Source organism: Typopeltis vanoorti, chromosome 10 (assembly GCF_054136105.1).
Source record: "Typopeltis vanoorti isolate ZY-2024b chromosome 10, IOZ_Tvanoo_1.0, whole genome shotgun sequence".
Lineage (NCBI taxonomy): Eukaryota > Metazoa > Arthropoda > Arachnida > Uropygi > Thelyphonidae > Typopeltis > Typopeltis vanoorti.
Genome location: NC_143558.1, coordinates 1,102,758 through 1,120,488, shown reverse-complemented (window position 1 = coordinate 1,120,488; position 17,731 = coordinate 1,102,758). Strand labels below are relative to the sequence as shown.

Below are 17,731 nucleotides of genomic sequence, written 5' to 3'. Positions count from 1 at the left end.
GGGATAGAATGTGAGGGGTATAGTGTGTTTAGGAAAGACAGAGAGAAAAGAATGAGGGGAGGAGTGTTATTGATGATAGCTGATGAACTGCAGACAAAGAGAATAGAAGTTCAACTTCAGGATAGTGAAAATAGCAGATCTGATGCTATCTGGTGTGAGATTGAGGTCAGCAGAACAAAATTTACAGTTGGGTGCTGCTATAGACCAGGTGATGGAATGGATGATGGAGACAGTATGCATAGGCAGACTTAATGAGTGGAGGACAGGTAATTATTATGGGCAATTTCAACTATGGTAACATTGATTGGAGGGAGGAGAGGACAAATGGGAGGAAGGAAATGAATTTTATGCAGTTACTAAGGGATAACTACCTGAGACAGCATGTAATGGAATATAGTAGGGGTTTGAGAGTTCTTGACCTAGCGATTGCATCTGAGAAATTGACTATTATGAATATGAGCATATTGCCATCAATTGGTGAGAGTGATCATAAGCCACTTCCTAGGTCTTGACCTGGGAAGTGGCTAAATGTGTGGAATTTTCAATTAAGACAGGGTACGTGTGGAATTACCGGGCTGATAAGTATAATGAGCTTAGGAGATTGCTTGAATCAGTGCCATGGCACGTTAAACTGCAAGGGCTGGATGTTGATAGCGCATGGGAAGTGGTTAAGGAGCGTTTGGGGGGGAGGGGGGAGGGTAATGGCTGACTGCATACCTAGAGTCCGGAGAGTAAATCAAGTGGGAGTTAAATGGATGAATAACACCATAGAGGCTGAGCTTCAAAAAAAGAAACAATTGAGGAAATTTAAGGAGAAAGGTGACCTGCAGGCACACTAACAGTACAAAGCACAGGCCAGAAGGGTAACTAGTATGGTAAAAAAAGCAAAAGCAGATTATGAAAGGAAATAGCAATGTAAGCTAAAACTAATCCCAAACAGTTCTTTTGATATGCTGCAAGTAAAAGAAAAAATGTATACGGCAAAATGATTCTAAGGAATGCCGATGGCAGGGAGGTAACTGAATCAACTGAAATATTGGAATTACTAAGCGATGATATACACTTTGCAAGAGTATATCATCCAGGCTGTGATATTGCAGGAATGACAGAACGAATGGCTGATACAGGAATTGAAGTGAATGAAATGGAGGTGAATAGTATATTACAGAACCTTAATGGAAATACATCTGTGGGATTGGATGGTATGCCAGCTCGAGTCTTGCGTGAAGCGGCATAGAAATTGTCAGTTCCCTTGACCATATTGTTTAATTTAAGTCTCGGCTCTGGGTTACTTCCAAGGGGGTGGATAGAGGGGAAAATAATTCCATTGCATAAAGGAGGTTCCAAGACTGCTGTTGCAAATTACCGACCGATCAGCATATCAGGAATCGTTGTCAAGCTTTTTGAGATATTAGCCAAGAGCAAAATACAGGAATGGATAGATGAAAATGGGATACTGTATGGAGGACAGCATGATTTTGTGAGTAGATCATGCCTCAGTAACTTACTCACGTTTTATAATACAGTGACGGCTGAACTGGATAAGGGTAGTGGATTTACAGCGATACTGCTGGACTTTGTTAAGGCCTTTGACAGGATACCACATGGAATTCCAATCAGTAAACTGCAGCAGATGGAGATGGATATAGAGTTGTTGAAATGGATAGGAGGGTGGTTGATGGAGATATGAAGGAGCAGAATAAAGGTGAAAACAGGTGACTAGTGGTGTGCTGCATAGTTCAGTGCTGGGATTATTGCTGTTTAATTTGTACATAAATGATATAGGAAATAACCTGAAAGGAAATATTCAGTTGTTTGCTGAAGATGCAGAATTAGGATGAGTAATAGTTAATCAAGACAATGTAGTGAGCTTTCAGGGTCATTTAAATAGTTGGTTGTCAGTAAAAAAAAAAATCAGCTAATGCCTTTTTATTCTCGTATATATAGGGAGTAGGCGAGGTCGTTTTTAGCCCTATCTAACTTTTGGAGATTGAGTGGGCAGTTCAATCTCCACTGGTACTCAATCAGAGATAGCTGGCCCAAGGCTATCACTAATTAAGCGGCACACAATGAAGATTGACAGCTCAACAAGTGCTGCCATCTTGTGGTCCCTAACCCTAACACTCATATTTAATGTCTGAAATAATGTGCGTTCTATGGTCGATTTTCTTGAGTTTACGGGACGAAAAACCCGCTTGCCCGTGCCAGAGATCGACTAACTCGGGAACTGGTCGAAAAAAGGCTTAGAAAAATTTCCTCTAGTCGCCGACTAGACTCGAAACCAAGTCTTCCTTCGTGCGGCCAAGCGCCGTGGTGTGTAAACGCCACATCCACTGAGCTACACAGGCAGTTTACTCTCATTAAGAAGAATATAGTCTTCGTATCAGAAGTTAAATTAAGATTTGCTAAACCATAGAAATATTAGTCGTCATAACTAATCTTTAACAAAGAAACATATTATTCTCTCAGTAATCATTCTTCTGAACTTTTATTCATGTAGTTCTTATGATGCTCTTGCTTATAAGAGATCACTTGATGAGAACTATCCAGATAAAACTACTACTTGAGCATAGCAAGATATTCAAGTTGATTAAATTATGTAATATTAATTAATAAGAGCACTACTGCTTTGTTGTAAATTTCTTGTATTGATTTTTTTGTCTCCAAAATCTTAGTTGTTAGTTTACTAATGAAACTGTTAATATCGAGTAAATTAATTTTTATCATATGCTATGTTGAAATGATGAAGAAATCTGTGGGTACATTCTAAAATATAATTCACATCCACACCTGTTTTGCTAGGTTTAATCTGTGAAAGAAGTATTAAAATGAACTTAAGCTTAAAATAGCTAAACTTTTTTAATAAGATTTCTACTTTGTTGTGCAGATAAAGCAGCAATATTTATGGAAACTTCAAAGAAATTAGAAGATCAGGTTCAATACATATCACGTGCAATGCAAGAGTTACGTTTGCTAGTGAGAATTTCAAATCCTAGAGTAAGTTCGATAAATGAGAAGACTGACATAGTGAGGAATAGTGCTATTCATCAGCAGTTGGACACTTACAGACCTTTAGGTAGTATGTGACATGCTTAGGTAGCACAAATAAGATAACCTGTAAGTTACTATATGTTAAGCTGTTGTTTTGAGGATTAATTGTAATAATGAAACAAGAAATGGAGCAGAATTTCTTGGTGGGAAAATGAACATATAGGAACCATGTAATGAAAATGTTTAAGAAATAATTTCTTGGCAGAGTATAAAAGAAAGATGTGGATATCAACTTGTAGAATCACACTGCTGTGCGAAATCCTCTTCCCAAATTTTTGCACTCCTCTCTTATATGGACCATTCTCTTCCAGTTGTTTCCTGCTGTTCATATGATCTCATTTCTCCCTCATCCTTTGTCTTTCTTTGGATCTCTTGCTTTATCTGGGAATCCAAACTATAGTAAGGACTGACCATCTATCATTTTTCATATTTTCTGCATTGTAGCTTGTTCCGTTTTAAATGTTTGGCTTTTTGAATGCATCAACAACTTTGGATGACCTGCCTCTAAGGTTTTGTATTGTTTACCTTATGCCAGTGTGGACAATATAATGGCATTCAACAGTTGCCTTTTAACAGAAATGAACAAATCACCCAATGCTTCAGTTTTTTTTTAATTGTTCCATGCTATGTTTACTACAGACTATGTTTCTAGGTCTAGAATTTCTAAGTCTTATCTATTGTCGAAGGATATTATTTGTTCCAGAAGGTATATTCTGACATTTATTCAATAAACAACAAATTACACAATAACCACAGTAATTAACTTTAATGAAATGAAAAGTACATATATTTCTTACTGAAAATAACAGTACATCATCAGTGCATAGAAACAAGCATATAAAAAAAAAAAACGAGAACACATGTTGTATACACAAGGTGTATACAACAATTGGTTTACCAATTAAAAACTGTTGATGTGTGCTAGAAATTAATATAAGGCATATTCCGGTAATTGGACCATATTTTTTTATTAAGCTAAAAGCACAATAAAGAAATAAAACTGGACAAGTTTCTTAAGTCGTTTGACTTGCATCTTCAGGGATAAAAGGTAACTTAAAGTTTAAAACAACAAAAAAGAGAAATTAATAGTTCATACTATACAGTTGTAGCCATCCGACTGTTCATAAAATTAAAAAATCAGAATGTAGATTCAAAGCAGTGCTAAGTTTAAACAATGCTGGATGATGCCACGTTCTGTTGTTCGCGTTCATAATGTCCGAGATCTGACTGAGGAACAAAGCTGATCAAACTTGGTGTAGAATTAAGCCTTGGTTTTTATTGCATTGTGTTGGAATTCTAAGCATATTTGCAGCTTCTTTAAATTTCCTTATGTAACAGTTTTTTTCTATATAAGACATGTTTGTTTTCTGCCAGAGTACATTGTGGCCAGTGGAAGTGGTATGGAAAGCTAGACCTGATTTGTGTTCTCTTCCGTTTTATACATCCTTTTTGGTGTTCGTTCATGCATATTTCCCCAGATCTTCCTGTCTGTCCTACGTGGCAGATGCCACGAGAACAATAAATTTTATAAACACCTGGTTTTTTTAAAGGATGATGTGGAGGTTTCGGGGAGTATAGAAATCTTGAAATGTTTTCCAGTGGCAGAAAGACTACTTTGATATTATGTCTGTTTAGTAATTTAGCCATCTTGTCTGTAACATTCTTGATATATGGAAGCGTGATAGCGTTTTTGAAATCTTATTTCTGTGAGATGCTTGTAGGAGGTGTGTGGAGGATTTTTGATAGTCTTGGATCAATAACCATTTTTTTTTGAGGAGCTGTGTTAAATATTCCAATTCTTCATTTCTCTGTTTTTCTGTGCTGGAAATATTATAAGCTCTGTCCCTCAAGGTTTTTATTAGACCTATTTTTTGTGAAGATGTTTACCTCTGAAGATGTAAGTCAAGCGACTTACGAGACTTGTCGGGTTTTATTTCTTTATTGTGCTTTTAGCTTAATAAAAAATGTGGTCCAATTACCGTAATATGCCTTATGAACTTCTAAACCACAGAAACCTCCACTTACAATTAAATGCTCACAGTGAGTGCTTTTGGTATAAAGTTACGCAACTAGAGAAATTACGTATTAAACATCTGAATTTCATCAACAGTCTTATATTCTTAATCCGATGCAGAGATAATGAAATCATACCTAAGTTCATCCAAATCAAGCGTGTATTCCATTCAAATAAAGCTAACAGAATTTACCGAAGAATGGAACTAGCGATTCTGAGAGAAAGGATTTCAGCCACTAGATCAGAATTAGCACAAATAAGCCAAGATACATTTTCTCTACATAATGAGTTATCCACATCTCTTCTATCCTACCTGTGGAACAACATAGACATCATCACATATAACAAAGCTGCAGCAATTTCTGATCGGAAGGAGCATACTTTAATCAAAAAATTTAGCTTACTTCTTCATGAAAAACAAAAACAAAGAAAACACCTAGATTATTCCAAAGTAGTTATTAACCTTTCTTCAAGAGTCCTATCAAGAACCAAAAAAAAATCTACTCATGAAAGGTTTTAACTTTGCCTTAACGCCATGTTTCCTACCAAAAATTGACATAATTGCTCAAATAGAAAAAGGAATAAGAAATTTACCTGGTGATACATCAGATCTCATCCGCATACAGAGCACAGCATTGCTATTGCAAAGCAAATTACCTCAAAGGAACCTTCCTTACACGGAATACACATCCCTCAAAGAACTAAAATCAGACAAAAATATTGTTATAATCAAAGCAGATAAAAGGAATGCAACAGTAGTTTTGAACTCTGAGGATGATAACAATAAAATGAAAACTCTTCTTGAAGATTCTAATACCTATAGACCTTTAGACAGAGATCCCACATGGCGTGCTCACAATAAAACCAATTATCTAATTAAAAAGATGCCTAATTGGATTGAAGAACTTAAAAGAACTCTACAATCAAAACACCCATTAGTTCCAAGAATTTATGGTGTACCAAAAATACATCAGATAGGTATTCTCTTAAGACCGATAGTGGATGGAAGAGACTCTCTGACATCTAATTTAGCAAAACATCTCACCAACATGATTTTACCTCACACAGGAAAAACATCTTCTTTCATCAAGAACAGTGCACATTTTATTGAGAAGGTGAAAGATATTTACATTTGACCTTCAGACATCTTAGCAAGTTTGGATGTTATCAGCCTATTTACAAATGTTCCAAGAAACGAAACTGTGAATCTCCTTGAAGTCCTCTTTCCTCCAGACATCGTAGATCTTTATAAACGTATAAATAATACTTTTTTCTTGTATCAAGACAAATTTTAGGAACAAAAAGAAGGGTTGGCTATGGGCTCTTCCCTTTCTCTGGCTTTAGCTAACCTATTTATGGAAAATTCTGAAAATAATGCTTTAATCAATTATCATAAAAAACCAAAAATTTGGCTACGCTACATAGACGATATTTTCATCATATGGCCAAGAACAACAGATGAACTCATTGCTTTCAAAGATTACCTGAATAATTTACATAAGAATATATGTAAATTATTCAGGTAATAATCTTCTCGTTCTAAAGAATTACTTTAGAACGAGAAGAACTTAGAAAACTTCCTTTTCTTGACATCCTATTAGAAGTCGATGAAAAAGATAATAAACTTTCTTTCTCAATATATAGAAAACCCACCAACACAGGAAGATTTCTGAATGCAGCCTCACGCCACCACCTTTTGCAAAAAATAGGTCTAATAAAAACTCTGAGGGATAAAAACTCTGAGCTTATAATATTTCCAGCACAGAAAAACAGAGAAACGAAGAATTAGAATATTTAATACAGATCCTCGAAAAAAAATGGTTATGAACCCAAGACTCAAAAAATCCTCCACACACCTCCTACAAGCATCGCACAAAAATAAGATTTCAAAAACGCTATCACGCTTCCATATATCAAGAATGTTACAGACAAGATGGCTAAATTACTAAACAAACATAACATCAAAGTAGCCTTTCTGCCACTGGAAAACATTTCAAGATTTCTATATCCCCCGAAACCTCCACATCATCCTTTAAAAAAAACCAGGTGTTTATAAAATTTATTGTTCTTGCGGCATCTGCTACATAGGACAGACAGAAAGATCTGGGGGAATATGCATGAACGAACACCAAAAGGATGTACAAAACAGAAGAGAACACAAATCAGGTTTAGCTTTCCATACCACTTCCACTGTCCACAATGTACTCTGGCAGAAAACAAACATGTCTTATATAGAAAAAAACTGTTACATAAGGAAATTTAAAGAAGCTGCAAATATGCTTAGAATTCCAACAGAATGCAATAAAAACGAACGCTTAATTCTACACCAAGTTTGGTCAGCCTAGATAAAAAGTATACCTCAGTCAGACCTCAGACATTATGCTCGTGAACAACAGAACGTAGCATCATCCAGCATTGTTTGAACTTAGCACTGCTTTGAATCTGCATTCTGATTTTTTAATTTTATGAACAGTCAGACGGCTATAACTGTATAGTATGAACTATTAATTTCTCTTTTTTGTTGTTTTAAACTTTAAGTTACCTTTTATCCCTGAAGATGCAAGTCAAACGACTTGCGAAACTTGTCTGGTTTTATTTCTTTATTGTGCTTTTAGCTTAATAAAAAATGTGGTCCAATTACTGGAAACCTTCACTTAGAAATTAATATATTAATAAATAATATTATTAAAATTACTTTTGATGGTTACATAAAATGAGAATCTCCTAAACCTTTGGGAGAGAGAGACAATCATTCTGATTCAGATTTGGCTGATATAAAAGGGCTTTGCAACTTTATTTGAAAAGGCATTCATATTTAAAATTGCTTCTATGGAATTCAGTTTATTTTAGATTTTGAAAGAAGGATTTCAGCTACTCTGGATGACAAATTACTGGAAATTTGTCATCCAGAGTAGCGTTCTACGTGTTCCTAAACAATCTTTATCCGTTCTTATGGAAGACATTTCAACAGATTGATGCAAAATTATGAATCATTATACCTTAAACAAAAAATTACTTCTGACAACACTCCTATTAATAAAATTGGTTGTGAATATTTCTGGATGCCTGTTGTCTGATGCTGAAACTAGTGTATTGGCTAAAGGCCATGATTTTGCGTTGGTACCTAAATGCATCCAATATCTTGATTTTTTGCATAACATCAAACACAATCTGTCAGGACTTTCAAGCAAAGATGCTAATAAACTATGCTTTGAAATTGTTGTTTTACTCTTTAAAAGCAAAAACATTACATTTATGTAATTTTTCTAGTGCTGAAACTGATGTACTTAATTCATTAAGACAAAAGAATAATACATCTATTTTGAAAGTGGATAAAGGAAAAGATATAGTGGTAATGGATAAGGCAGACAATGAGTGGAAGATAGACTGCCTTTTACAGAAAATAATTATAATCCTACAAAAATACAAACTAACAATTAAATTACCTGCTTGATGAAGTTGTTAGTGGGGATCAAAATACTTTGGACTAGTTGCACACTCATTTAGGAAGAACTCCTCGTTTATGTGGTTTCCCAAAAATTCATAAAGAAGGTTATCCTGTAAGACCCATCGTGAATTGTATTGGCTCTCCTACCTATAGAATTGTTAAATTTGTCACGTTTATTAACTGCCCATACTGGACAATCCAGATAATTCATCAAGAATTCCACACATTTTCTTGAGAAAATCCAGATATTCAAATACAAGAGTTGGATTTGTTAGTCAGTTTTGGCATTGTTTCCCTCTTTATCAACATTTCATTATCTGAAACTGTTAATTTACTATATGATGATTACCCTCCTGATATTGCAAGGATTTTTGAATTTGTTATAGAATCAGAATATTTCAGATAGGAAAAACAAGATCTATAGACCGGTTGAAGGCACTGCCATGAGTAGCCCTCTGTCTCCACCTTTGGCAAACTATTTTTTTAACCATCTGGAAGATACCTTGCTCTCATCCATTCAACCTCAATTAATGAAACCTCTCATTGGTTTCATTATGTTGATGATGTTTTTGCTGTTTGGCCTCATTCTGACAATGAACTTATCACTTTCCTACAATGGATCAATAGCCTTCATCCATGCATTCAGTTCACCATGAAAAAAGGCTGGTAGTTTACCATTCTTGGACATCCTTCTTACATTCACAGCCTTGGTTAATTTATCAACCAGTGTTTATTTAAAACCTACCTTTACTTGCAGGCAGGGCCGGTCTGAGAGTATCTGATGCCCCTAGGCAAAGGAAATTTAGGTGCCCCTATGCATTGTCTCTTTTTATATATTTTGTCATACTCACAGAAGCACACGTACACCTACACATGTCAATATTTATAAAAATAATATTCCCTGCTCATCTTGGGACAGAGGCCAGAAGGAGGAAAAATCTATGCATTTGAGGTTAAGTATATAAAGAGCAGGGGGAGTGGAAGAAATAGAGAAAGGCAAAAATAATGTAGGATCATTAGTGAGCACCAGGACAGCTTGACTTATTTCAGTTTTTTATTATTAATCAAGGTTTTACTAATTTTTTTCGAAGGTTGTAATTTTCCCCCAAACTATGTAGCAAAATCTGGCGCCCATAAGTCTTAATGCCCCTAGGCGATTGCCTAATGATAAAACTTGCCCTGCTGGCACGTACATTCATCAAAAGTCTGCTCATCACACCTCTCAAAAAAAAATTGGTGTTATCAAGTCTTTAATTAATAGAGCATGTAATGTGTGCTTCCCCCCCCCCCCCCCCACGCTTATAACAAGAACTTTTCACTATCAAAACTTTAATGGTTACAATCCTAATCGAATCCAGCAGATAATTGACCCCTATGTTCCAACATCTTGGGAATCTTCAACAGACTGCAGGGTTCCAAACCCTTATATTTCTGGTATTTCTAAACCTATTAGTAGAATTTTGAAGAAGTGTCACTTTATTCTCACATATTTTCCTATCAACAAATTTTCTCATCTCTTGCCATCTACAAGAGAAACTCTCTCCTCTGTCATTAGCTGGCATTTACCAGATACCTTGAAATCTGACATACTTTGGGCAGACAGGCTGTTCTGTGAAAAAAAGAATTAATGAACATCAATATTATATCGAATGCATGAAACCTCAAAAGTCTTGTCCAGCACAGCATAGTATTGACACTAAACACAATATTCAGTGTGGTGAAGCTTATTTTTTCCATAGAAGCAGTTTTAAATATGAACATGTTTCAAAGAAAGTTGTGAAGCCCATCTACATTGGCCAAATCTGAATCGGAACGATTGTCTCTCTCTCCCTCCCTCCCCCACTCCCCCAAAAGTTTGGGAGATTCTCATTTTATGTAACCATCTAAAATAGTTTTAATAATATTATTTATTCATATATTAATTTCTAGCATGCAGCAACAGTTTTTTAATTTTAAATAGTAAACCGATTGTTGTTATGCACCTTGTTTTCCTGTTCTTTTATTTGCTTGTTTCTACACACTGATGATGTACTGTTATTTTCAGTAAGAAATATCTGTACTTTCATTTCATTAAAGTTAATTACTGTGATTATCGTGTAATTTGTTGTTTATAGTCATGCCCTAGGTACCTTTAAAGATTAGACTTATTCACTGTTGATGATATCTAGCAAGATATAAATTTGTGAGCTATTAGTCAGGAATTTTGTATTTTGAGGTTCCACCAGTTTGCATGCATTGTTTATTTAGTTTATCATCTCCCTCAGTATCATGCCCTAGGTACCTTTAACCTCCCTACCGGCCAATGTGGATGAAATAATGACACCAAATTGCACTTTTTATCCATGTTATTCAATGGATTTTAGAGCTTCGTATTCAGATTTAGCTCGACATCTGTAGATGTTGTGGCCGTTTGTGGTGGGGGGTCATCTAGCAAGATACAAATTTTTGAGCTATTAGTCATGATTTTTGTATTTTGAGGTTCCACCACTTTGCATACATTATTTATTTAGTTTATCATCTCCCTCAGTTCAGTGGGGATCTTCTGAGAAGAGCAATATCATCATCAAATCACAGATTGCTTAGTTTCTTTGCTAAGATTCTGATGACTTTGTTAGTCCAATCAAGTTTTCTGAAACTTTTCCATGCTATTAAATGGATGCAAGATGTGTGTTGTGCAGAGGGAATAGAGCAGGGGTGTTCAACCCATCGATCGTGGAGCGATTTTTGGTCGATCTCTTGTGTATTCCTCCTTACTTACAAATTTAATTAAAACTGAAAACATAATATTTTATTTATCATTATTTTGTATTATTTTTAATTCGCTTTAAGTGTATTGCTATTGTTTATTTATTTTTCGTTAAAATTGTCAAATCAGTAATTTTCTTAAAAGTCCAGGTAAATGAATTAATTTGGATCATTGGAAGTCAAACAGTGAGCCGAGTGAATACGATTATAAGCAAAGTGTAAAAACTCGATTGTAGCTTAAATATTAAATATTCCAAAGCACATTACATCGATTTTTTACTTAGGTTAAGTCCCATGTGAATATTGTAAAAAAATAAACTTTGTTTGCAGGCGTAGACTTCTGTGGCTAATTGATTCAAAATATATATTTCGGTGATTACACCACATTTTTTATTATTCAGTTATACAAAATACTGAAATAATAGTTCTCGACAAGTTTTGTAAATCGTAGGATTTACATCTTCAGGGGGTAAAAAGCTGTATAACTGAGAGGATACCTCCACATAACATTTTAAAGGAATGTGGAGAACCGACTAGGGCTTCTGACCTAATGTCCAATTCTCACCTTCTCGTGGTGCACCCTTTTGGGTATCTACTTGGATACTGAACGAACGAGGATGGGCTGGCAATTTGGGGTTTAGCCGACCAAATTGTATTCTTATTGGTTAAACCAAAATAAAAAAAAAATGATGGTACAACATGACAAAATTTCATGCCAGCTGGGGCGTCGCCCGGTTAAACAAGGCCCCCCGTTGTTTTCGACAGGGAACCAGGGCGAACAATGAAAAGTCAGCTACTGGAACAAATCTGAAAACACACCCCAACTCAAAATCACCAGAGTTAAAGATCGGTACTATCAACATAAGAAGCCTGAATGGCAAAGAAATGGAGCTAGCTGAGGAATTAGATAAATACCAGATCGACATAATAGGGGTGACTGAAACAAAAAAGACAAAAACTGGTGAGCTCTTTCTGAGCAATAAATACAAAATGTTATATTCAGGCAGTGACAATCAAGGACAAGAAGGAGTAGCAATAGTATTCAACACAAAATATGAGGCTAATCTTCTTGAATGGCAGTCAGTCTCAAGTAGAGAAATGTGGTAAAATATGAGAATGGGGAACTGGACAATGAGTCTTATTTGTGCCTATGGTCCCACAGAAGGTTCTACTAAGGTAGAAGTGGAGGAATTTTTTGAGGCTTTAGAAAAAGCAACTGACACAATGAAAAAGGAAAAGTTGGTCCTTGTTGGGGATCTAAATAGCAGAGTAGGAAATGATTGTGAGACACACAAAAATATTTTGGGAAAATTTGGAGAAAAGAGCAAAGCTAATAATAATGGCAAATATCGGTTGGATTTCTGCTCAGGACATGGACTGGTTATTACTAACACTATGTTCCAACATTAAAATGTGCACGAATTCACATGGAGAGAAGAGGTAAGGAATAAGAAAAGTCATTGACTATGTTATTGTTGATAGTGATGTTTTCTCCCTAGTGCAGGACACCAGAGTGTACAGAGGATTTGAAATTGGAAGTGATCACTATGTAGTCTTGAGCAGGATAAAATTGATTTCATATTGAAAAGAATAACATGTAAGAAAGTTTTAAAGTGAATAAAAGTTGAGCAGCTCTCAGATGCAAACTGTAGACTAAAATACACAAAGATTATTGAAGAAAAAATGAAGGAGTTTGAGAACATGAATCAAACCTTGGAGATTCAGTGGCAAGCCTTGAAGAAAGCCCTGATTGATTCAGCTAGAGAGGCATTTGGTGAAGTTGTGTGGAGGGATAGAAAAATTAGAACTCAATGATGGACACAGGAAGTAAAAAAAAAGGCAGTGAAGGAAAAGAAGAAAACATATCAAAAGTTCCGGGCAAATAAGTCAGGTAGTGCTCTTACAGAATACAAAGACAAATGTAAGAAAACGAAACACTGTGTAAAACTAGCTAAACAAAAGTCATGGGAGGACCTTTGGCAAGAATATAGAAAATAAATATCAAGAAGGTGGCAAAATATTCTGGAGGTTGTTGAAGAAGCTTAAGAATGGAGGAAAGAGTGCTATAAAAGGAATTAGAGATGATAAAGGTGACACGAAAACGGGAGAAAAAGATATCCTGTAAGTATGGAGTAATTATTTTGAAAAACTGCTAAATGAAACAAGCAGTGATGACAGCACAGTGGTAAAAAAACACTGACCAGGCATGCAGTCAGGAATTATCCATACTTGAAGTAGAAAAAGCCATCAAAGGCTTGAAATGTGGAAAGGCAGCAGGAGTAGATGATATTCGACCAGAAATGCTGAAGTATGGTGGTATAAGAGTCTTACAGTGGCTGCACTGCATAGTTCAGAAAGCCTGGACAGAGGGACGAATTCCCGATGATTGGAGTAGAGCTCTCATAGTACCCATGTATAAAAAGGGAAATAAAACTGCATGTGAGAATTACAGAGGTATTTTCCTACTGAGTGTTCCTGGCAAGATCTATGCAAGTATACTTGAGAAACGGTTGAGAAGAATTGTGGAAGAAAAGCTTGGTGAAGAACAAGCTGGATTCAGGCCAAATAGAGGCTGTCAGGATATGATCTTCACTTTACGACAAACAGTCGAGAAAGCATGGGAATATAACAAAGATCTGTATTTAAGTTTTGTCGATCTGGAAAAAGCATATGACAAGGTGCCAAGAGAGAAGCTATTCAATACGCTGCAGTTATATGGTGTCAATGGGGCATTATATCAAGCAATACTTAGTCTTTATTTGAGTTGTAAGTCAGCAGTTAGAATTGAAGGAAGTACAGGAAGATGGTTTAATGTTAAATCTGGTGTTAGACAAGGATGTACGTTATCCCCTCTGTTATTCATTATCTATATGGATCACATTATGAAGGAAAGTGGTATTAAACCTCATATCAAAATTGGAGATGTTAATGTCAGCTCTTTGCTTTATGCAGATGATGTTATACTTCTAAATAAATCCGCTACAAGTCTGCAAGATTCTCTGACTAAATTGAATAGTTGTTGTAATAGATATGGTATGAAGGTCAGCAATAAAAAGACAAAGACAATGAAAATAGGCAGAATCATTGAAAATGTCAACTGTGTTTTGAATGGGGAACCTGTGGAACAAGTAAAACATTTCAGCTATTTAGGCACGATTTTTACTGAAGATGGTAAATTAAATATAGAAATAGACAACAGAATCAGCAAAGCTGGTATGGTCAGAAGTTAATTGAATAAATTCATATGGAATAAGAGAGAAATTAGTCGGAACACTAAATTACTGTATACAAGACAGTGTTCAAACCAATTTTAACTTATGGATCTGAGAGCTGGGTCAGAAGTAAAACACTTGACCAAAGACTAGAGACCACAGATATGAGAGTCCTGAGAAAGATTATAGGCATGAACAGATGGCATCAATGGCAGTATCATATTAAAAACGAGGATATTAGGAAAGAACTTGATATTGTCAGCATACAGGAATGCGTTAGCAGAGCTAATCTCAGGTGGTATGGTCACTTAAACAGAATGGGCGAGGAAAGATTAGCAAAACAAGTGTTCTCTGCCAGGTTGGCAGTAAAACGACCCAGAGGAAGACCAAGATATAGGTGGATTGATACTGCTTTAGACGATAGAAATATAAGATCTGATAGTGTTGGAGTGTTGACAAGTAACAGACTGATTTGGAGGAAAATTGTAGATAGGAAATTAATAATGATGTAATTTTTTTCATGTAGTACTATCATATCCTCTACACCCCTTGAGGGTACATGGCAGGAATTTGATGATGATGATGAACTTTTTTTGTCTCGGTATTGTTTGTATTAGATGTTTTTGTAAATAACTCTTTTGAAGCTAACTGTATATACTGTTTGAATAAGAATATGTTAGAGTCTTAAAAACAAAGGCAATGTGTTTGTCGCCAAAGCTGTACATAGGGGCATTAGAAAGATTGTTATTGAAACTTGTATGTATGAGAAAGGCTTGCAAGCTCTAAGTGTAAACATCTCCAAAGTCAGTCAGAAAGAGTTCAAACAACTTTCATCAGAAAGTTGTTTGAACTTAAGATGAAACTTAAGATGAAAGACTCATACCGATTCTTTGGGGGTTGCTAAACTTCATGCGAGGTTCTGAGAGGAGGCCTAATAAAAAGGGACTGAAGCAAGCAGAAGGGGTCCCGATTCCAGAATTGCTGTCAGAGAGGAGGCTGCCCGGTCCAGCGTCAGAGAGAGACTGCCCGGATCCACGTTGCTTGAGAGAGGAGTTTCCCGCTTCCAGAAAGCAGCGATATCTCGAACCGAGTTTCTCGGTTCGATACGTCACTAGAGAGAGACTACTTCTAGGCTGCAGACAAGGTTTCAAATTTCCAAAAGGAAGAGTTCCAATTGCTGGAGAAAAGTTTCCAGGCCAAGTTAATGTCAGACATTCACCAGTGTGTTGTGTTTTCATTACAATTTGATGAATCAAACAACTTCACTGATATTGCTCAGTTAATGGTATTTATTCGCATGGTATTTTAAGATTATTCAAGTAAAGAACTTTTGAAAATTATGCCATTATTGGGAAAGACTAGGGGAGAAGACATTTTTTCGGCATTTGATGAATTTGTGAAACAACACAAACTTCCACTTTTTAAACTTGTGTCTATTACTACTGATAGTGCTCCTGCAATGATAAGTAATAAATCATGCTTCATTTCATTATGTAAAAATGATGACATATATCCAGATTTTTTAATGTACCACTGTATTATTCCCCAACAAGTACTGTGTAGTAAAAGATTAAACACAAAAGATGTTTTGGATATTACATTTAAAATTGTAAATTCTGTTTGAGGAAAAGCCCTGCAACAGCAGTTATTTAAATTACAGGCAGATGATGATAGGGATCTTCTATTATACAATAATGTTCGCTGGCTCTGCAGAAGTCAATTTTTAGAAAGATTTCTTATATTAATCAACGATATAAAAAATGTTCTTGATGAAAAAGGAGATATTTATCCACAATTGAGTGATGAAAGATGGTTGTTACGCTTATCATTTTTAGTAGATTTCTGTACGAAATTAAGCAATTTAAATTTAGAATTACAAGGTAGAGATAAAACTTTAATTGACATGTTAAGTTCAATAAAAACTTTCCAACAATACTTACTTTTATTAAAGAAAAATATAAATGACCGCGAATTTAGACATCTCCCATATTTATTAAAATTTTTTTGAACAAAATCAAGAAATGCTTCACTATGATTTAAAATAATTTATTCGTGAAATAGAATTAGTTGAGGAAGAAATAAATTCAAGATTTAAAGATTTTAATAAAACTGAAATGATTGTATCTTTTATCAATAATCCATTTCAAGAAAACTTGAACATCACAGAAATTTCAAATAAAATTAGTGGGCTGTTTGATATAAACCAAGCTGGAGTAGAACTTGAGATAATAAACATTCAGAATAGTTTATATTTAAAATCAATAAACAATGAAGTCAAAGAACTTTTATTATTAAAAGACCAGAAGATAAATGATAAAATATATTTTATCATTTATCTTCTGGTCTTTTAATAATAAAAGTTCTTTATTTTAATACATCAGACCAAATATGTACAATTTAAACAATGAAGTCATTTGGAAGTATGCACATGAAAAATTCCCAATATTAACTGATATTGCGCGAAAAATTCTGTCGTATTTCGGATCGACATACTTGTCAGAACCTGCTTTTTCAAACATGACTATCATAAAAAATAAATTAAGAAACCAAATTACAAATGATCATTTGGATGATTGTCCACTTCTTCATATCAACTTGACTATGAAAATATTGTGAGGTCCAAACAATGCCACATTTCACATTAACTTTTTTTTTTTTTAATCAACCAGCATTTCCTGTAACTTGAGAGTTTGTAATCAATCTGTGTTTTTTATAATTTTGGTTTTCCAAAATAGAGAAATAAATATTTTATTTCAATATATATATATATTTGTTGTATTAAAATAATTAAAAGTGATAAATAAATTTTTAAATACACAAATAAAGTTTTTAGTTGTTTATTTTTAGTTGTTTATTTGTGCGTAATCATATATCAGGGTGGGGGAACGTGATTTATATAAGAGAGTAGATCGGCGAATACTTTTTTATAGAAAAGTAGCTCACGTAGTAAAATAGGTATGTGAATTTTGAGAACCTATATATCTTTGAGATTTAGTATTAATAAAGCTTCAGTTTGTTAGTGATTTATTTCTTTTGAACAAGCAGTAACAATTTTCTGAAAGTAGCTCTAAAAAGTCTAGGACTATTGGATCATCTTGTTTTAATGCATTTTTTGATTAAGAAGTACTCTCTTTCTTTCTGTGCAGCAAACTGTTTTTGTCTTTTCTTTAAAGATACCTGTGGCGTGACTCTAAACAATATATTACATGATAAACACAGTAATTAACTTTAATGAAATGAAAGTACATTCATTTCATTAAA

General features: G+C 34.8%; 1 protein-coding gene across 3 annotated transcripts in view; it reads left to right on the top strand.

Moving 5' to 3' along the window:
* The window catches only part of DppIII (dipeptidyl peptidase 3), a 364,629-nt gene that overhangs the window by 119,354 nt on the left and 227,544 nt on the right, over positions 1-17,731 (top strand). For 2 of the 3 annotated variants that reach the window (XM_090398641.1, XM_090398643.1), the window contains exon 8: positions 2,888-3,076. The exons of the other annotated variant lie outside the window; for it this stretch is intronic. In XM_090398641.1, coding sequence (XP_090254767.1) covers positions 2,888-3,076 — 189 coding nt within the window. The remainder of the gene's footprint in view (positions 1-2,887; positions 3,077-17,731) is intronic. 3 annotated transcript variants of the gene reach the window in all.